This window comes from Carassius auratus, chromosome 9, assembly GCF_003368295.1.
Source record: "Carassius auratus strain Wakin chromosome 9, ASM336829v1, whole genome shotgun sequence".
Taxonomy (NCBI): Eukaryota; Metazoa; Chordata; class Actinopteri; order Cypriniformes; family Cyprinidae; genus Carassius; species Carassius auratus.
This window is the reverse complement of record NC_039251.1, coordinates 12,754,129-12,776,972: the sequence shown is the minus strand read 5'-3', so window position 1 is coordinate 12,776,972 and position 22,844 is coordinate 12,754,129. Positions and strand designations below refer to the sequence as shown.

Below are 22,844 nucleotides of genomic sequence, written 5' to 3'. Positions count from 1 at the left end.
TGTAGCACATGCTTCTGTGAAAGACTTTTTTACGGGTCAGGAAGTTCAGAATCTAATTCCACTGCATCTCTAAGGAAAGACCTGCGATGCCCCCTTGTTGCCCATGGAGCGATGCAGTGACAGTTCCACCTCAGTGTGCACAAATGAGCTGCCAGCGCTTCATTGTGTCTCTGGCTTTGCTCTGTGTGACTCATTGTCTCAGGAGACCTGCTCAAATTGACCCAGCTAAAACCCCAATATCAATCAAACCCGCTCAGGTTATTTTAGTGGAGAATTTGAAGGTTGATAAACACTTGGATATAGCGATGATGTGTCTGTAAGAGTGTTAGGAAATGGTCTGTGAAGGACGTGTTAAGATGTATTGTTTTCTAGGGCTGAGGAGGAGGGTTTTGTGTTTTCCCGCATTGTTGTTAATGTTGCTCAAGATTTGTCTCTTTATTCTATTATGCAGAATTTCCCAATGTTGCACTTATATTATATAGGCTAAAATCCATTCAATACCAACATTTCACTGACCCCAAAACAGGAGTAAATGGCTGAGATAAACATGACGGCCATCAGGAGGACGAGGCACAACATATAGAAGCCAACCATCAACCCAGAACTGCAGAGAAACAAACAGGTGTAGAAGAGGAAACCAGGTGAATAGAAAATAACTGTGTCATTTTAAACAACTATTATATATCATAATTAACATAGGGTCTAAGGGAGAGGAAAGACCTCCCCTGGCTGTTTTGGCTGCTCAGGTACTAACTATCGTCACCTTTACAAAGTCAAAATGAATGAAAGCTTCTGTGTATGAAGGCTATGTGACATTCCCATTCAAAATCAAACAAAACCTTCTCTAAGCCTCTGGCTTGTTTGAATGGACCAGAAAACATTTGCTAGGATCAGACATTTAACTGAAGTGTACTTACTGTGGCACAATGACGATCTGAATGAAGCAGATGAATAAAAAGACGAGGGAGGCGCAGGCTACGTATGCTCCGAACCTGGCGTCTACCTGTTTGGAGTACTGAGAGAAGGTGAGGAAAGAGGAGAGAAAAGAGTGGGGTTACAAACACAGTTCAAATAGCATGTGAAAGCAAGTAGTGTTTTACCGACTGAGGGGGGTAGTTCATTGTCTACTTCAGTTTGTACTCAAAACCAGGGTTCCCAGTCAAAGGGTTTTCTTTAACTTTACCAGTTACCACTTTGGGATAATTGGCTGATTTGAAAAAATATATATATTTTACAGATATTGCCATTTTAAACCCATTAAAGGCATATTTCAGCCAAAAATGACAATTCTGTCACACTGATCGTTTAAGATAATTAAGATATTTTTGATGAAATCCGAGAGCTTTTTGACCCTCCATAGTCAGCAATGGTAATTAATGACAGAAGTTTCATTTTTGGGTGATCTGATTAAAATCAGAAAAAAATAATGTATTAAAAGTTTTTCCCCGTAAACCACAACTGTAAAACTGTTTGTTAAACTTGTTTTTGGTTTGTTACAAAAAAGGCTAAACTAAACTAAACTAAACGGCAGTCTGTAGTGTCACATGACCCTTCAGAAATCATTCTTATATGCTGATTTGGTTCTCAGCATTTCTTAATAATGTTGAAAACAGTTGTGCTCCTTAATATTCCGGTGAAAAAAAAGATGACATTTTTCTTTGATGAACAGAAAGTTAAAAAGAGAACTGTTTGAAATAGATATCCTCGGTAACATCAGAAATGTCTTTGTCAGCTTTTGATCAATGTACTGTAATGTGTCGTTTCTAAATAAAACAATTTCTTTCAAAAACAAAAAACTATGGAAGAGAACTCTTGAATCAACTCTTCAGTGATTCATTCATGAGCCTAAAATAGACGTTCTGGACACAGACAATGGAAGCTACAAAAGCAATAATTATCTCCACTACAAACTGGAAGCAAGTCTCTGAAAGAGCCGTGTGATCAGTGCCAGACGTGTGAGGACTGGTGCACAACAGGCTCAAAAACATTTGGATGTGACTGCAGATGGAGGATGTGAACACCAAATGCAGAGGCTGAGAAACTTTCTTTCCATTACCCTTTCATCACTATCTTCACAAAGAAAACTAGTCTCCTACGTGTGAAAAAAAGTACATCTTTTCTGGGAAAGTTTGGCATCTCTCTGAGGTAGGGGAGGTCAGTGTGACAAATACTTTGAAGGTAACACCATAAAATGACTTAAATCACAGTGCAGCATAAAGACGTCAGTCTCTGACTCATTCCAATCTGGACCTTGAATTTCATTGCCTCTATTCATCGTAGCAGCGTGCCACATCTTTGTGCTATGCAAAGTATTTTTTTCTGTACAACAGTACTATAATGGACTTCTGATTGGCTCTCTGCCCTATTTCTTGCTATGCAACTGAAGGAACAATTTACCAGTTACATTAACTAATGATCTGTTAAAATGTTAGTTCCTGCTCACATGCAATTTACAACAAAATCCCTACAAGGCTAGAAAATGTCAGCTTGATGACATTAAATCAGAAGAACAGGCAACTGTGCTTTTTTTTGTAATAATTGTTTAAGCTTGTCTGGCATTAAAATGAGTAATTTTTAGTGGACAATAATGTGAAAAGTGGCCTGTTCTTCACAAAAAGCTTTCATATAGTGCGTAGACTTTTTTATGTTTTTTTTTTTGGAGCTTGACAGCTGTGATCTGATTGACATTTTAATATTTTATTAATTTTGTTACATGCTTTTGTCATTTTTGTTGACTTTTTTATTTCTATCTAGCTTTATTTTTATTTCAGTTTCAGTTCTAGTAATTTTATATGTCGACTTATTTTATTTTAGTAAGTTGCCATTTTATTTAATTGAATATTTATTTAAACAAAAAAACAGTTTTTTTCAATGTATGGAAAAGAACAGTGTGAACATTTTGCTAAATTTCTCATTTGTCGTGGTTCAAGGAAAAAGAAAAAGAAACATAGTGTGGATTAGCATTATTAGCTAGATCAAGTTTTATCTTTTCATCGAAGCTAGTCATGAAAGTCGTACCTTCTTCTCCAGGTCAGGTTCTCGGAACGTCAGCAGAAATTTCTTGACGTGTTCGGACCGTAATCGGTCGATGCTTCGAGCATCAATGGCACGGCCCAGAAACTCATCCACCTCATCCTCAGGGTTCAGGTTTTCTTGCGTGTTTCTGAAAATGAAATGTCTAGATAACAAGAGGGGACATGGTTTTCTACTTTTTTCTCTCTTCTTAGTTAGCCTTTAACTTACTACTATAGTTTAATACTATAAAGCTAGACCACCAGAAAGCAGCAGCACCACACCCCCAAAAAAACATGACAGAATTAAGTGCAGATCAGAATCATTGTGGTTAGTCTAGATGATTTTCAGTAAAACCGTGTTATTTACATTAAAAGCCACAAAACATCTGCTAAAGAATTCAAGGCCTAGCAATCATGTTCATGCAATTCAGTAACTAAATCACATCAGCAAAACTACATTCTGCATTTTAATTCAAATACTGAAAGTGTCATTTGACAGAGAAGTGTCAAAATGGACATATAATAGGTTTGTAGTCTCATTTTTTAAAATGAGGTTTGATGATGAATAAATGGTAAGCATTTGACCCCATACATTTGAAGGGTAGAGTATATGAGATCAATTCTGTAATCGACTATTAATAAAAGAACTGGCATGAAGATGTGTTCCATATACTCACTTGTCTTTGGGATCCTCAAATCCCTGCAACAAAATTAGAAGAGAAAATGCATTACACATCAATGCAAAATGGATGAGATCTGTACAATCAGCACAGCAGTGACCCCTTCTGGAGGACCTCAAATAAAGTAACACAGCTTCTTGATTACGGAGATAGAAAATTCAAAAGCTATATTCCCAGGAAAAACTGGAAAATGTTCACACCACAAACTTCGTTTCTTGTTGGAGTAATAATAATAATAATAAAAAATAAAAAAAAATGATTTACCCAACACCCTATTCCAAAACAAGCATAAATCTCTATTAATTCCATACACTTTCAAACTGAAGGTAACTGAACAGTGAAGGAAAAACGGAGAGGAAACCAAATAGGCTCATGTTTCACATGTGCTTTAGCGGTTAGTGTTTTGTCCATTCCTCAAAGGGTTTTGATTTTACACAAAACATAGATACTGCCTATAAAGACATCTAACACAAGCATCACAAGTTACATACATAACACATACAAATGTTGGTTAAAATAACTTGTATTACTGTAAATATATATATATATATATATATATATATATATATATATATATATATATATATATATATATATATATATATATATATATATATTAGGGGTGTAACGATACGCGTATTCGTATTGAACCGTTCGGTACGACGCTTTCGGTTCGGTACGCGGTACGCATTATGTATACCGAACGGTTCGTTGGAGTATTTAATTATATTTGAAAAAAAAAAAAAAAAGAGAGAGAGAGAAATATAATGATATGCGTTCAACAAGGTAGCCCAATAACCCAAACAACGTAACAGGCAACGCCCCTGACACTCCCGAAGAAGAAAAAAACACCATCTTATATGTTTATGTTAGGCTACTCAGCAGGCGCCATCTCACTCAGTACGCGCTGAATGCTCGTTGCAAAATAGCCAATGCGTTTAACAGACTAGAAATGAGAAGATCCTCCAATAACCAACAGGTCTGGTGTTTGGGTGCACTTTGGATTCCCTTTAAGCTATAATGGTGATGGCAAGAGAGTGGTTTCCTTTCCAAAGCGCTCGGGCAGAAGCGCTCATGAGGCGTCTGTCTTTGCTAAGCAACAATGACGTGCTCTCTCCATGAGACGCGGAAATTTCAGCGAAGGATAAATGGATTTGCAGCTCTAAAAATCGCTTGCAGTAGCTCTGCTACTAAATTTATTTCAAAATTGCAATCCATATACAACTACGATCAGCTACTCCTTCATCTTGGCTGAGCTCTCAACGTTGTTACGGGAAAGGATGAAGCTGATTGGTTGGTTCTTGTCACATGACCCGCGGTGCGCTTGCGGCATTCTGAAAAGTTGAGATGTTTTTACATTTTGCTGTATCTAAAACGTATCGAACCGAACCGAACCGAACCGTGACATCAGTGTATCGTATCGAACCGAACCGTGAATTTTGTGAACCGTTACACCCCTAATATATATATGTATATTGTCATTAATAATATATATTCTAAATATGAAAATTCATATTAATACCGAGCACACTTTAAATCGATCTTCAAAACTGACTGCAAACGTTTAAGTACACCTTTTTAGGTGTAAAGACCACAAAATCTCAAATTCCAGTCTGTCCAGAACATACCGCAAACATTTGAGTTTTTCCTGTAGTATTGGTAAAGAAATTAAGCTTTTTATTACTTTTTAAAATGACTTGTATTGGTACTGACTTCTGAAAACTGGTGATTTAAGAAACCCATTCTCTACAATAAGTGCTTTGGATAAAAGCAACCGCTAAATGACTACATACTTAATATTTCAAAAATAGCAGATATACGGGTCAGGGAACAGACTGAATGTTCCCATTAAATATCAAATGACCATTTTAATGGTAATTTCTAACTACTAAACATTAAATTATGAGAGTAGAAAGCATCCATGAGACAAGTTGCTAGATGCATAATAATAGTCTCTAGATGTATAGTCTCAGGAGACTCAGATGCGCTCCCACACACAGGCCTGCATGTATTCACTCAACGGAGACTATGACCCAGTCAGTATGTTGATGTGTTATTCCGTTTGTTTCTTTCCTTCGACTGAGCAATGCCTTCTGGGATAACGCAAGCCTCTAGACAATACACCAGACAAAAACAGGTGTTGTTATTATGAAACAGATAATCTATCCGTGACAATACACTACATGTTTATCTGCCTTCATCAATGCTCTGTGTTTGTGTAGGCTTGGACAGATATCTGGCAATAGAAGCCAGTCTGAGCTCCAGTAGGATATATCGAGCGGGATTTATCTGTGCCACTATCAAACAAAAACAGCACAAATAATTACAAACAGGTTCCCACTATCTGCTGTTGGTTGGACAAACACATATTCCAACCGCAAAATACAATATTTAACATCCCCCTGCTGGTGGATTGTGCAACTACACCATTTATAAAAATAAAATAAAAACAGCTTTCAAAACATAAAAAACATACTGCTGGCTCTCTCTGCTTTGTCATTCAAAAAGTTTGAGGTCTGTGAAGAAGTCTCTTATGCTCATTTTAAAGCTGCATGCTTTTTTTCCAGTAATGTTAAAATAGTTTATTTTAGTGTTTTAAAATGCTATTTATTCCAGTGATGAATAAATAGTTGATTATTCTAGAGTTCTGTGTCACATGATCCAGAAATCATACTAATATGCAGAGGAACATTTCTTATTATTATTAATGTTGAAAACAGTTATGCTGCTTAATACGTTTGTTGAAAACAATATATTTGAAAATATTTGAAAAATATTTATTTTGGAAACATTATAAATGTCTTAGTAATTTAGTAATTTAATGCACCCTTGTTTAAAAAAAAGGGAAAAAATATTATATATAATATTTTTTTCCTTTTTTTAAACAAGGGTGCATTAAATTACTATATATATATATATATATATATATATATATATATATATATATATATACACACACACACACACACACATACATACACACACACACACTATTCACAATTTTTTATGCTTTCTGTTTAATTATTATTATTTTTTACTTTTAAATTGAGTGAATGCATATTTTAATTATAGCTTTAATGAGGAGAAATCAACCTATGAATGGTTAATTCCTACTGTACATTAAACTGGGACTGGAAAAGGTTTTCTAACAGAAATATCAATTTTGTTAATACTTTGAATGAACTTTGAATACTTTGAATGAACTTTTTCTTTTTTTTTATAAATATTCTGTTTCTCACTTTAATTTTAAATTTAAAGAATGACATGGATACCTTTAACAAATTAATTCCAGTTGTATATAAAAATGGGACTGGAAAAAGTTTTCTAACATAGAAATTACATATTATTGTAAATTTTAACTGTAGACACGTCTTGTTATAATGGAAACATCAATATTCCTGTCATGTTTTATTTGAGAACTGAGTCTGAAGCATATCGGTTGTAGCCAGGACAAGTTATGCTGGATTTCTGTGTTCCTTCTTACTATGCTAACCAAGATGAGAAGGAACAGGTGATTCAGACCAAAAAAAAAAAAAAAAGATAAAGAGTATTCCCATGGAGCTCACAGGAACTGATTGCTGGTTCCACTTTGCCTGATTAAATCCCTCAGGATGGTATGTGAGGCAATCCAGCTTTATTTAATTAAAGGGCCGTTCCCTTTGGGTTCCAGAGCCGGGGAAGAGCTGAGAACTGAATGAATGAAAAGGGACTACACAGAGCATGAGGCCTTTTACATGTGGCGCTAAAGCAATGACCTTGGGATTGTTTTGGATTAGTTAACACATGGTATAAAAAGCCTCCCCTGTCAAAGCCCTTATCCTCCAATAGAGGTGCTAATGGGTTTAAGACACGGCAATTAGATTAAATGCAAACCAACTGGTTTTCAGCACTCAGATAATGCTCTCGTCCTACAAGGGTGGCTAATCAAAAGTGTAGCTTCCTCACCATCCTCTTCATCTCCTTGGAGACCTGATTGCCACCCATGTGATTGTAGAAGGGCCGGTCTGTCCAGTGAGTGTTATTATGCGTGACGGAGTTGGTACGTTGCCGGTTCATTTTAGCAATCATTGCCTTTTCTTCTGTCTGTGAAGGGAAATACAAAACAGGAGCAGTATTACGGTCCATGCTTTTTAATGTCATAGTCATTAACTTGCTTGTCTAGCTTGACATCACATTTCCCTGAATTTATCCACATAGCTTATTGGCATTCCTCTGCTGCCCAGCATCATGTGAGTCATGCTATTCCTGAGTGCTAGGCGTTTCTGCTTGAAAAGCTGTGAATATTAATGGAGAATCATAGCTTGTCGACCTCAGCTGTCTCAGGTTACAAGGTTTAATAAGTAATTCGAAATACACAAGAGAAAGGAGACTCTGAAATGATTTATCTCACCTGAATTTATAAAATTGAACTGATACCATTTGTTGATGAGGAGAAAAAAAAAAAGGTCTCACCCGCTTCTGACTGCAGCCCACAATGAGGTAGGTTTCTATGTTGTGCTTCTTGAGATAGAGGTTTCTTTCTCCACCAAATCCAGGTTCTACATCATAATCACCATTCAGATAGTTCAGGGTGGCCTTGGTGATATGAATACGCCTGAGATGATAAAAACAATATTTGGAATGAAAAACGAATGTCTTCAATATCGAGTATGTGCTGGTTACAATTTTTTCAGTGTGTGAAACAGAACACATAATGGAGTAATAAATGTCTGAGTTATTGTCAGCAAGTGGCCTTCATTTACAAAAAAAAAAAGAAAAAAGAAAGGTAAACGTTGGGATGATTACTTCCATTTCCAGTTGGACTAAATGAAAGATTAGTCAGTGTTAAGTTATTGTTATTGATATACTAATATAGATTTTGTTAATATTTTGAATGAGAATTTATTTTTCTATTTTCATTAGTAATTTTTATACTATCAATATTTTATAATGAATTTATTTTCACTTAACTTTGTTGTGTATTTGTCATTTTGTTTATGTCTATAACTAAAATTTATCAAAAATGAGAAAAGTTATCTTAAGTAAAATAAGTGTAATATAGTTAATGTTTATATTATTTTAAAATAATATAATACATATTAAATTATATAGCTATAAAATAATATAAATGTATTATTTTCTCTATATCATCTTGATGTTAATTTTAAGAAAATTGCAAAATTATTACAATTTCCTATATGATTAACCATATTTAGACATTTTGATAATAGTTGTAGTAAATCGGTCAGGAATGCTATGGACAGTGTACATACTACAGACAGCAGTATTCTAGTATGGCATTTTGAACACTGCGAAGAAAAATAACTGGAGAGAGACTTAAAAGACTTGTCTGAACTTGTCTTGTGTTAATGGAAAAAAACAACACCACATTTTCAGATTTTAAAAGTGAAGAGACACAGGGAGTTCAGGTGAGAAAACATGGGTAAAAAAAATAAAATAATCCGAAGTTCATGAACCCACCCTGCTTTGCCCCCAGCTTCCATGTGATTGGCCAAGGTGACATCGTTGGACCAGACATCAAACTGCCACTTCCTTAATCCCAGCACCCCACAGTGGACTCGCCCGCTGTGTATCCCCACACGCATGTTAACGTTGACGCCGGTGACTTCCCTCACCAACCTGGAGCACAGAGTCAAAAAAACCTGTTAATCACATATAATGATATAACACATTAACAATATACTAATATACTAACAGTATATTCTAAAGTTGATATTAAACTTCCAGTTTTACTAGTCAGAACTGTAAACAAGTTTAAAGGGGCAGTGTGTAAATTGTAAATTGAAGACAGCAGAGAGCGATGAGATTCTTTACAAAGGTAAATCAAGGAATTATTTTTACTTAATTATTCAATAAATCGTTGTTATTGCGAATGTTAATGTACTTGTTCATTATTGTGTCAGTGTTTTATTCACAAAAACAACGATGTGATTAAACGCTCTGTAGAGCAGTTTAACCGTTTAGGGCTACTGTACAAACATGGTAGCGACTTCCATGTAAGGGGACCCGTGTTGTATGTAGATAAAATTACTCAATCTAAGGTAATAAACACCTAACAGTTCATTAAAAAAGCCTCTGAAACACCTCTGAAAACGTAGTTATGTATATTATATTGCATTTCTGTAAATAGATCATTGTAAATATTACACATTGCACCTTTAAAACTGCTTAACCTTATTAGAAATCATGGTGTCTGCTATCAACTGAAATGAAAAGAGTGTCTTCATAGAAATAATAATATCTCTAAAGAAAGTGGCACTTTCCCAATGTTAATAAGCAGGTATAATTGTGAATGATTTACATTTCAAATTTTTTGTTTCCCCCAAAAAATGAGTCTTATTTGAATTCAAACATCGAATTTTACTTAGAATATCAATAAGACACACAGGAAAAGGTTGAGTATTAGGAATATTTTAATAAGGTGAAACAACTTATCCCTATATGTGAAAAGTCGCACCCTGAAATGCACGTTTGCACTAGGCACACCAACAAGTTAACGCAGCACATTCTGATCCCCACGTCACACAGCAAACAAGCCATCAAACTCTTTTGAACATTGAGGATGACAGGCAAGTCTGCGGAAAAATGGTCTTTTCCTGTGATGGGGCGCTGGGCCGGCTGGCTGCAGCTCAGTGAAACACAGACACGTGCTCATTGGAGCAGAAACACAGTCACCACCAATCCTGCCTTAACAAACAACTGCTCAGAGACACTGAACATCAGAGAAGTCACGTCCACACGCATGCGAGACAAATAACCTGGAAACAACTCAATTAAGGGATGACTGACCTGACCAATTAGAACAGCAGGACAAACTCAGAGAGAGCAATTCAAAGTTTCTGGTAAGAACGTAATGCTTACAACAATTTAGCCTTGATTAGCAAAAGCAGGTAAATAAGATTAAGTGTTCTGCCTCAACTCAACCCTTCTGTGAACCTGTACTGTACTGTGTGTTCCACGAACAGGGTACAAAACAGTGCCTGAAACCCAGTTTTTTTTTCAAGAGTTGGCCAGTCAAAAGATGTACTTAACCTTCAAAAAATACTGATCAATAGACATTTCAAAGGAGTTCAGACTAAATATGAGCTGTTTTATTATTTTTCGAAGAGGTTCATTCTTTATCAAATATAAAATTTAAATTTTCTAGGAATAAACCACCTGAAAGAAAAAAATGCTTAGGGATATACAAAAAAAAAAAAAAAAAAAAAAAAAAATCACACATTTAAGAACAAATAATTAAAAAATAAAACATTTTTTTAATAATAAGATTAAAATATTTAGTCTTGTTTTAAAAAATATATATTTTATTTTAATATATATAATAAAAAAAATAGTAAAAAACACATAAACCTACACCTAGATTTTGTCCATTTTGTATATGTGTGTGTTTATATATAGGCAAGGGTATATGTATTTGTACATAATATGTACATTATTCTATATTACATTTAGTGTTATAAGAATATTTTTAATGACTGACATCAACATTTCTAACTGCCAGTTTGTGTTCCACTACAGCATCTGTTTTGTATCTTCTGGCTGAAGTACATTTCCAGTGAGGCATTAAAAATGAGACACAAAAGCCTTGCTGTTCCTGTCTGAAGAACAGAAGCAACACTATGATACTCACGAGATTGCTTCGATCATGTCGACACCCATCTCCACGCAGCAGTGCGCATGGTCGGCCCGGGCCTCGGGCAGCCCGGACACGCAGTAGTAGCAGTCGCCCAGGATCTTAATCCGCAGACAGTGATTCTCCTGCAATGGGATCAACAATGAGCTCAATAGTCAAATTACAGCTGTTTGAGTGGCTATAGGTCAGTATGTATGTTTTTATTTTTTATATATACATTTTTTCTTTCACTCAAAAATTAAATAATGTGTCACACATCATTTCATAGCCATTAGGAGGTGACACTGGATAACCCATACAGGGATGTGTTACATATATAGCTTTTATATCCTATTTAAAACCCCTTCACATACCGCAAAAGGTTTTTCCTTTTAAGGGTGTGGATTTTCATAGGGATTTATATGATTTATGAAGAAAAAACAAACTCAAAACTCAACTGTTCCCAAATGGCTTAGAAATGTCAGATTTTAAGATTTAAATATTTTATGTAGTAGGTTTGGCACCCCACTTTCATGAATTCAGAAATCCTGCCCAATTTGTCCTGATATTTTGCTTGGAAAACATGAGTAGTCTTAACAAAAAGCTCTTGGAAATGCCAAGAAGGAAAATTCTGTCATTATTTGTTAATCATCAAATATGACTTTAGAAGACTTGCAATATACAGTATAGTGTAAAATAGCATATATGACGTTTTTATGGTGCTTTTGCATCCTGTTTGAATCTTGAAACCTCCAGTCAGCATTTATTGTAACTGAATGGAAAAGAGAAGAACAACCAAATCATTCTCCAAAATTTGGAAGAGAAAAGTTTTAAAAAAAGTTTTAGAGGTTTGAAATGACATAAGGGGGAAGAAAATGACATAAATGTCATTTTTTGACCCACTTTATATCAGGTGGCTATAACTACTATGCACTTACATCACAAAATAAGTCAAATGTACTTTTTGTGTTAATATTGTATGGCAAAATTCTGCCATTGTGGTGGGATATCGGTAAGGTTAGAGACAGGTTTGGTGGTATGGGTGAACCAAAACATGAAGAGTTTCTTTATTTAATCAACGTATGACTTCAGAAGACGTCCACTATAGGCTAGTATAGTATATATGACACTTTTATGGTGTTTTTGCATGTTTTTTGAAGCTGGAGTACTATAGGTATCTTAGTTTGTAAGTCATCAAAACAGGAGACGAGGATCCAGTGGAGAGCAGAGGAAGCCTAAGGCTGGGCACAGGACTCACGGCAGCAGGACCGGGTCTTATGACAGCCACCTGAATGTCACCCCAGCGCATGCCTTCATTTAACCCGCAGCCCATACAACAACCTCCATTGTTGATCATCAGGGCCAAGTGCGCGTGTATACTTTTTTGTCTTTTTGCTCGAAGGTTTAGTGAAATGTGCAAACATCTGAACAGACAACAGATGGTTTCCCCTTTGAGCGGCATCTCTCTGCAGCAGCAGAGTACGTGCACAAATGCATGGCAACTCGGCTGCGATGAGTCACCAGCACTGGTGGAGATAACGAGGAGATAGTTGAGCTGGAAAACAGCGGCAAGCTCAGTGTGAGAAGCGTGGTCACAAACACTCATCTGACAGGAGGGAGGGCTTGTCTATCCCAGTCAGCTGTGTGAGTGGGATGCAAGCGGAATTAATATGATGACATCTCAGTTTGCCATCGTGTTTTGTCAAAAAAGCTGTTCGGCTGAGGGCGTGGGCTGTTGTGCGGACACTTACGGCGGCCAGTTTGTCGAATCGTGCGAAGAGCTCATTGAGGGTCATCACTAACTCCTGGGCCGTGCACTGGGAAGCCAGACTGGTGAAGCCCTCGATATCGGCAAAGAGTATACTGCGGAGAGAGAGAGAAATAGGAGTTGGAGGTTTCATCAGTTATCTCAGTGTTTTTCTTATTGTTAACCGAAGGTCTCTTTTTTTTTTTACCATGCTTTCACCATCATTTATTTTTGTTGCATTTCAAATTTATTTTAATGTACAGATATTCAATACTAAAGCATTAAATAATTATTCCTTAAAAATCTTAAAAATAAAAATATATATTTCTTGTATAAATCTCAAAATCTAATTTAGTCAAATAATGCAATAAACATTACAAATATTATTTAAAAAATACTGAATTAATTTTAGTTAAGATACAATACTAATAATACAAGTAGTCTTAATAACAAACTTGGCCATTATATTCCCAACAATATTTCAAATTCCATTTAATCACAAAATATTTTCAAACCCAATACATAATTAGATAGATAGATAGATAGATAGATAGATAGATAGATAGATAGATAGATAGATAGATAGATAGATAGATAGATCTATAATAGTGTGTATAAAGAGTAATAAAAAGAAAGGGAGGTTTATTTAATTAAAAAAAAAAAAAAGATGCAAGTCCAGCCCACAATTTGCAAACACAAAGAAAGTTCATAAGGAAATCATGGGTTTGACTCGCAGGGAACATACATTATAAGATGTGTACACTGTCATTGTGGATAAAAAGCATTTGCCACATAAATAATAAACCCAATGAAAAATCAGGTCATTCTTGTTAATCATCCCAGACTCTCCTCCCCACACATCAATGCAGTGCACATTTACCTATATTACAAGGTTGTCACGGTTACCTGGCTGACAATTGAAACCCTCGCCCACAGCTATTCATTTCAATTGACCATTTGTGAAGCAGACTTTACATAGATACAATATGAGCTATCTAATGTTGTGATCCCAGCGTCATAGCTCCATTACCATTCCAATGGCACAGCAGACAGCTTCGGATGAGAGTGTGTGCTCTCTTTAGAAATAGATGACATTCACATTAAGAGAATGTTGGGCCTACAGAGACGAGAAAGTGAATAAAGCATGATATTCCCCTGTGGGAGCCAGTTACAGATATGGTATATATGATATCTTCTTTGTACACCTTGAATAAAATACAAAACAAACCCTTGTGGGCTGTAATGACTTTTCCTATTCAATATTCATCTGCAGAGCTTTTACCAATGCTGACATTGATCTAGTTTTATTTCTAACAGCTCAGGGCTGGTCTGACACTCAAGCTAGTGTCTCAGAAGAAGCCCAGGATCCGGGTGACTGTGACCTCTCAGTTCAGACTCAATATCATAAACGATTTCCAGAAATGTTTAAAAGGGGCCCAGAAGGCAGGCGGTTTTCGAACAACACACTCATCTCATGTGATGTTTGCAATGTGGCTTGGATCCCTGGAAGAAAGCCTGACTTCTTAATGGCTTTCAATCAATTAATCTATGTGTGAACTCTAACGTTGCAGACCATCTGCAAAAATATCCTTCAAACCTCAATTAAATATTTTTATGCAGATTTCAGGCTGTCTTCAATTGTCCTTAAAACAAGTAGTGCAAAACAAGTCACACAGACAAGTTAAATATTTACTTTATTTCTTAATTTTAATAAATAAAATATGAAGCTATTCATGGATGCAACTGATCCAAGGACAAATTTTTAGAATAGATTTTTTTTTTTGCCAGATTTAATTATTCAAATTAGATTATTTGAATTACTGGAATTGATTTGGGTCTCTTAACTGGCCCCAGTTGGTTATATGATACAATTCAATGCACAAAAGGACAACAGATCCTCTTGCTGCCTATTCTACGATGTCAATACGCCATACTGAATTAATGATGCCACCTTTTCATGGTAAATCAAGTGAACAAAGAGCATCACAAGACCATGTCTGAAGCCCTGATCAACAACAAAAGCATCAGATAACTGTACTGTACACAAGTCTCTTAGAAGCTGTCTTAACGACAAAACTAAGTCAATCAAACTAAAAACCAATTTTGCTATGGTTTCACCTTTAACTTTTTGTTTCCTGAAAGGTAAAATGAAGTATTTCATATATACACCAGTAGGGTTGGGTATCGAAAACAGGTTCCGTATTAGAACCGGTTCCAAAAAAAAAAAAAAAAAACGGGTATTCAATAAGGCGCGTGCATTTCGATTCTGCTTAACGATTCCTGCGTTTGCATTTCAATTTGATTAAAAACAATAAAGTGCAGGAACGGAAAGAATTTGCGCTGTTTGTGTGCAGCGCACACGAGGCAAGCGCGTGCACAGAAAGCAGCGGTCGGCGGTCGTGTCCATTCTCGGAATGTTCCGTGTATTTCCACTGTAGAAAAGGTTGTTCCGAGCCCAAACTGACTTCTTTCATATTTGTCAACCAATATACAGAAAACTACATCAGTATATCATCATAAACACAGCCGTTTTTGTCTTACGAGAACGTAAACAGACGAGAAAGAAAACACAAATGTACAGTATTTTTGCTTAAAGAGACAACAGCCTAATAAACGCGCTGCCTGTCATTAATGTTAATCAAAGAACGAAAGAAAATCATTCACTGATCTTAACTTAATATATTTAATAACTTTAATTGATTAATCTTTATTTTATTTATAAAAAGAAAGCTATGCAGTTTTTAAACTTTTAATTAGTTTATGTACCTGAAATTTTATTTAGTTGTATTTATTTATGATATTGTTAAATCGAATTGTTTGTTCCCATCTTATTACTGACTGTTTACTTGTCTTTAACACTTTAATATTTGAAATTTATATTAATCTAGTTGTTTTAGCTATGGCGGTTTTTTTTTTAAAGCACAGGCAAAAATCCTCTTACAGTGTTTTGTAGGCTGCTGATGTTATTCAGCTGCAACAGAATGCTTTGTAAAATGACAGAATACATGTTTGACATCTAAATGTTTGACTTATTTTTTTTTTTTTATAATGGAATGTTTTATCTTATGGGAATCGAAACTATGAATCGATAAGAATCAGAATCGATAAGCAGAATCAGAATTGATAAAATTCAAATGATACCCAACCCTACATACCAGTTTGTTTATTATTTCAATTCAAATAATTATTTTATATTTTATTATGTAAACCAGCATAAAAGCATTTTGGGTGAACTATCCCTTTAAAATAACTAAAAGCACACTAACACCACAAAGTCTAAATTTAAACCCTCGCTTATACAATATAGTATCCAGAAACCATTACATTAGTCATAGATCAAAGGTTTCTCTATAGCTGACGGATCTATTAGAGCTGCTATATATAAAAGCTTAAATAAAAGGCCTCTCCTGGGTGGGTGGATTAAGGTTAGTTGACTCTGAAAGTAGACAGAGTGCAGTGCTCTGAAGGATAGCGTCTGGGCTGCTGCAGGCATCTCAGGCGGATCTTTAAACCTCATTTAATCGTTAACACAGAGGTGACTCATCAGCTCCCTGCAGTCTGGACCAAAAATGTCGCTGCAGTGTGGCACAATGGCAGGATGGCTCTTTAAAAAGAATCCAAACACATTACAACCTCTGGAGTATTATAAACACACTCTAGGTTCTTTATTAGGTGCTGTTAATCTGGGGCTTTTAGTATGTAAACATCACGCAACGTATTAAATGAAATTCAGAGCACACTAGAAGAAAAGACTGCCTAGAATGTCAGCTTTCTGGAAACCAGCAATGCCAATCATTGAGGAAATCAGCTGTGGTTAAATTGATCCCAGTCAACAAGAAACACTGTCTGCAAATTCACATTTAAATAGTTTTAAAAATGTTTTGGAAAAAAAAATTAAAATACACGTTTATATGCTGTAAATCACAAATTTAATATATTTTTTAAAATAAATAATGTAAATGAAGGTCTCTTATGCTCAAATCTGCATTTATTTGATACAAATACAGTAAAAACAGTTCTACTGTAAAATAGTATTACATTTTAAAATGTCTGCTTTCTATTTCAGTATTTTTAATGTGTAATCTTCATTTAATATCATAATGTAATCTTCATTTAAACATTGCTTATTGTCAATGTTGAAAACCATGGTCCTACTTAATATTTTTGTAGAAACCATGATATATTTTTATTAGATTTCAGGATTTTTTGACGAATAGAAAATTCAAAAGAGAAGCATTTATGTGAATTAAAACTTTCATGTAACATTCTAAATGATTTTAGTGTTACTTTTGATCTATGCTTCCTTGTTAAATAAAATATAAATTTCTTAAAAGAAAGTAATAATAATTCTAACCCAAACTTTTAATCGGTAGTGTATAAACAACTATTCTCATACAAATATACTAAGCATAATGATTATGCATGCTGTTTACTGATTATTCTCATAGAAGATGGTGAGATATATATTGTGTCGATGGGGACAAAACAACAGCTTTTGCCAGCGGCAATGTTAATGGATTTGTGCTGACAGCAGCCCTAAGGTCAAATGTAGCTGCTTTTTGAACATACTAAATTATACTTGGAGTTAGAATAGCAAAGTGTTGACAGAAAAATTTTCAGCATGAAAACCACTTCAGCCAAAAAAGAAAGTCCCTGGTTGGAATGTTGCACAAAGTCACACTTCCTGCTTATATAACATGGCCCCCTAAATCCATCAAGGGTCACTGCTTGAGAGGTCTGACCTCCTGATCGAATCGCTCCTGGAGCTCAAACTGATTCTACAATTGCTGAATTATGATATTGGATATAAAGCTGTTGTATAAAAGCCTGTCAAATCTGTCTCGCTCCACAACAGCGATTTGTAGAAAATTGCTAATTGAACAAATATTTAAACTATATTTCAACTATAGTGTTTCCTTGTTGCATAAAACTTTTTATAGTATATCAAATTAATTTCAAATGTGCAGCATGTGAGCAAATCCACTGAAAATCACCAGTACCTTTCCTTCTAATTTTCAGACCCTAAAACACAACAGAATTAAATGAATTAAAAAGACATTTCTTCATATTAGCATGATCATTGCACCATAATTTTACAGACTTTTTTTAGTTTAAGCTACACAGTTAGAACACAGTAGAATTGTGCTTATAGGAGTTATTCATATTCCCTTTGGGGAAGAAAAAACTACCTTCAGTTTCAAACCATGCTTTATAAGTCACAGAAATATGACAGACAGGGATCAGAAATGGCTCAAGGAAGAAAAAAAAAAACAATGAAAAAAAAAAAAACTGGCAAAATATAATGGAAAATCCCTTACGATTGTAAGTCTAGACATTCATTTGTAAATGATAAAATTAAATAATATAATTTTTTCAAAGCTAAGTGACATGTCCATCAAACTTGTTTTTGGCCTAGAATGTGTCCCCCCTGAGGAAAATATGAAATCAGAATTTCATTGATGTCCACAACCGTTAAAATTAGCCGGTGCCGCACCAGCCAAACTATCAGTTTATTCCTCGAGCAAAACTCCCAGGCTTCTCGTTCGACAATAGTGTGGGTTTCACTCCGGAGCAAAGATTCAGACACAGACACGGTTACATAACTGTCCTCAGCAATTAAACCACTGGGTCCTCTAGTAACAGACCTATCAATATTCCACTTAGCGAGATACCGCTTGGCTGCACACTTACATAATTCCTCTGAACATGGAGCTTGTTTGGTGGGGGCTTTACTGGAAACAGATAAGAGACAGAACCTCGATAGAAATAAAATAGTAGTTTTACTAGTCTTAGCTGTAATTTGGTGTGGCAGGCAGTAGCCATGCCTTAACACTCCGCCGCTAAATCCAACAACTCCCCTGTCAAACCGTTTTATTTCTTGGGTTAATCTTCTACCCTCCAGATTTAGAATTCATAATCATGGAGAATCATAATTCATCACATGGATTCCCGAGTTGTCTTATGTCATCGACCTGAGGCTCACATGCTTTTAAACTCAAGTTTTCGTAAGATTACAGCGGTGTTAAAACATGGACATGAGGTAAAACAACTTCTTGTGTTTATGATGTATCCAACTGGTCTAGTGGTGTGAAATTCAGCTCGCAATCGGTGGGAAAGTGTCTGTAGACGGTCAGAAGAGCTGCCTTGACACACGGGATGGTCAGCTGGAGAGAGAGATGAGCGAGTGTTTTCTTCTCTCAAGCCACAAGAGGGTGCAATATCTAACGCTTATCAGATTTATAAAACGCTTAGGAGCTCTGTTCCAAAACCTAGTAAGCTTCTTATCAGGGAATCACTGAAGTCTGAGGCAGTATATACAATAAATAATATATATATATATATATATATATATATATATATATATATAAAATCTGAGATGGTTAACTGCCAGACAGAAATGCCTGACAAATGTAAATATACCCTACTAATATTTCACGCAATGCAAAAAATCTAACAATGTAACAGTATCATATTAGTTTAGCAACATGCTAATAGGTGAAGATTTTGTATTTGTCTATAAGGTTTCATTTTCAGTTCTCAACAGGGTAACTGTGTATAAGGGCTGCTTACTCGAAAAGCATTGATCTCATAAGCTAACTAAGTACTAACAAAATTATATGTTAAAGTAATTGCATTTGATTACTGCGGGCTGAAAAGGCTTTAAAAGTGCTTTGAGATGCACACACTTACAACCATCTTTCAGGCTATTTGGGGAGCCACTCTTACCTCACATTGTCATGCTTTTGAATATAGATCTTGTGGAACATCATATCTTCTTGTTTGGCATTGATGTCGGCTTTCATCTCCATGGCGACATGTCGCGGAAGCACAGAGAGGAGGAGGCGTTCCTGCAAACGATGAGAGTGATAGTAAAGTGATAGTAAGCAAAAGACAAGTAGTAAATGATGTTCATTCTAAAACATTATCCCATATATTACAAATATTACACTGATTGTGACAGGAGAATAGTTATTTTAACTACTGAGGCCATACTGTTATTTTCAAAACACAGAAAAAAAAACTATTAATGGCCTCAGTGGGCTTCTGTGTTTGCAGAAACTGACATTATTTTTTTCCTTTGTTGCCACTGTGAATCTCCGTACTGTTCTAGGATGTGGTTCTGATCTCACAAATGAATCAGCACTACCTATACGTCTCTGTGCACTGGTTTTCTCACAGTTTCAAATCTAAACTGAAAATCTATTGACATGTGAATGGACTCCAGCTGAAGGATTTTCATTCATTTAGCTCTATCCCAAGCAATCTAAAGCTATTTCCTCACACATATTTGAGTCTAAAAGAAAGAAAGAAACATTTGCACAGAATGTTGCATGCTAATATACTTCAGTTTTTATATGGTTCTACCAGCTGCTTAAATAAATACCTTTATATTAATTTATGGTACTTTGGGTACCTGAGTATGGTACTTAATTTAATATTCTTAAAATGTTTTTCAAAGACTTCTATTATGCTCACCAAGGCTGCACTTATTTCATAAATAATAATCTAACTTACTCTTGACTTTTTAAACGATATCTGTGCCTGGAGAATCTTTATACTGAAAATTAAATATCATAGAATTCAGATGCTAGAATTTAAAATCTGCTCTTATGATATCTGGTGGACTCTCACCTGTTGCTGGTTTTCTCTCTGAGAGTGCAGACGCGCTTGAATACATTCTCTGGTCTCCTGGAAGGCTTGCCTCTGTGAGCCTTCTGCTGGATAGTGTGTGCAAACGCCAACTATATTAGTGCAGAAGAAGATCAGGACATTGGACACAAGCTGGAAGAGAAAGAAGAACACATCATTAAAGAACATAAATCTTCACCTTTAGAGACCCTAACCCTAATAGTTCACATACAATTCCAAAATCTACTAAGTCTAGATAAAACTGGACACTAATAACTTTCACAGTATGGTAAAAAAAAAAAAAATCAGTTTTCATTCATGGGTGAACTATCCCCCCATGTGATTTCCACTTGTTGTAAAATTCATGATTTATGTTTTATTTTCAGTATGTTCCATCTCAGGGCACTCCAATAAAGTTTCATTAGATTGCGCTGACAATCTTTTAGAATAGTTTATCTATGATTTACACAGTAGAGTCTGTTGTGCAACCCTGGCATTCTGGGAGTTTCAAACCGTAATAAATTTCTGCCAAACAATTTTTATGATAGATTTCAGAAAGTAAGCTGATGCTTTATATATTTTGAACTCCTATTTAGTGAAACAGCTATTATGCAATTGTTTTAAACAAGTGAGTCAATCATTGGGTTGAAAGGAGTGTGCCACTAAAATTCCACCACTCTCAGGCCATCCAAGATGTAGATGAGTTTGTTTCTATATTAGAAATGATTTGGAGAAATTTAGCATTATGTCACTTGCTCAGCAGTGGATCATCTGCAGTGAATGGGTGCCGTCAGAATGACCAAAAAGCTGAAAATAAAACATTGCAATAATTCACAAGTAATCAATTAATCAGTTAATGTCTTGTGAAGTGAAAAGCTTCATGTCTGTAAGAAACAAATCCATGTCGTCCATCCACAATATTGCTTTCTCCAGTGAAAAACTCATCTCAGAATCAGGAGAGAAATATGCACAGATCAAGCACAGTTTACAAGCAAAACAAGTTTTCACTCCACAAGACATTGATGGACTGGAGTCATGTGGATTATTGTAATGTTTTTATCAGCTGTTTTTGACTCTCATTCTGATGGCACCCATTCACTACAGATGATCTATTGGTGAGCAAGTGATGTAATGCTATCTTGGATGGTCCGAGGGTGAGTACATTTTCAGCAAATTTTCATTTTTGGGGTGTTCAAAAGCAGGCCCCAGATCCACAGTAGACATTGAGGGGGCCCAATTTTAATCAATGATTTTTCCCCACAGTGTTTCTTAAATTATAACATTTAGTTGCCCCAGTCCTGAACATCTGGTTGTATTTTTCCTTCCATGGAACTGATTGGAACACATAGACACTGAGAAATGAACTCGCCTTATTTCATTCTCACATTGTTATGTCCAAGATGAGTTTGTGTTCCAATAAGAGAAGGCAGATCCAGTGAAGGGAGTCTGCAAACTGAAAATAGCATGTATGATAAAGACTAGCCAAACAACCTGAAGCTGTTCAGTGTCAATGCAGTTCAATTTATCTTGGTTAAAAAGGCCCTCCCCCCTCTCTTCGACAAGTGGGGTCAGGAACAGGGTGTCTCGACTCCTTATAAACACTGCTATCAGGAGCAGCGAGATGCATTCCCACAATATCTTTGCTTGAGCTGGACTAACTTTAGTGGACATATCTCTGCCATGACCTCAGGGTCCAAAACACAGCCGCACCAGACTCCTCACCTTAAAATGGATTGTGTTAACATCATTTTGCTTGTCTTTTCCTTTATTTTGTCTGTAATCAGTGTTCTAAATAACAAAGCTCTGTTTTTACTCTTTATACTGTATCCTTACTTGAAAGGTTAGTTAAAAAAAAGTTTGCTTTATGTAGTGATTAGAAAGCACCAATCATAACCAAATTTAAAACAAACAAACAAAATTTTTTATAGTGTACAGTGGTCCACGTCCAACAGCAATCTTTAATATGGTTCTACCTTTCTGTCTTTATGAAAACACTAGTGACATCTAATGAGAAATTAATACATTCAAATTTTATCAAATGTGGATCATATCATTTCAGGATATACTGTACATTGATAGTGTATGCACTGAACAGAACTGCATTGTATTTCAGAATTCAGGTTCAGAACTACAACAACATACAGAATTGGAACCACATTATA

General features: G+C 35.5%; 1 protein-coding gene across 2 annotated transcripts in view; it reads right to left on the bottom strand.

The window, feature by feature from the left end:
* Nucleotides 1-22,844, bottom strand: part of LOC113108405 (adenylate cyclase type 5-like) — a 64,671-nt gene that overhangs the window by 6,633 nt on the left and 35,194 nt on the right. The window contains exons 2-12 of one of the 2 annotated variants that reach the window (XM_026271525.1): nt 20,686-20,835; nt 19,780-19,901; nt 13,058-13,169; nt 11,325-11,452; nt 9,155-9,313; nt 8,147-8,288; nt 7,640-7,777; nt 3,692-3,714; nt 3,019-3,178; nt 918-1,015; nt 517-604 (exon numbers count right to left, since the gene is read on the bottom strand). In XM_026271525.1, the coding sequence (XP_026127310.1) occupies nt 517-604; nt 918-1,015; nt 3,019-3,178; nt 3,692-3,714; nt 7,640-7,777; nt 8,147-8,288; nt 9,155-9,313; nt 11,325-11,452; nt 13,058-13,169; nt 19,780-19,901; nt 20,686-20,835 (1,320 nt within the window). The remainder of the gene's footprint in view (nt 1-516; nt 605-917; nt 1,016-3,018; nt 3,179-3,691; nt 3,715-7,639; nt 7,778-8,146; nt 8,289-9,154; nt 9,314-11,324; nt 11,453-13,057; nt 13,170-19,779; nt 19,902-20,685; nt 20,836-22,844) is intronic. The other variant, XM_026271526.1, reaches the window with a different exon arrangement.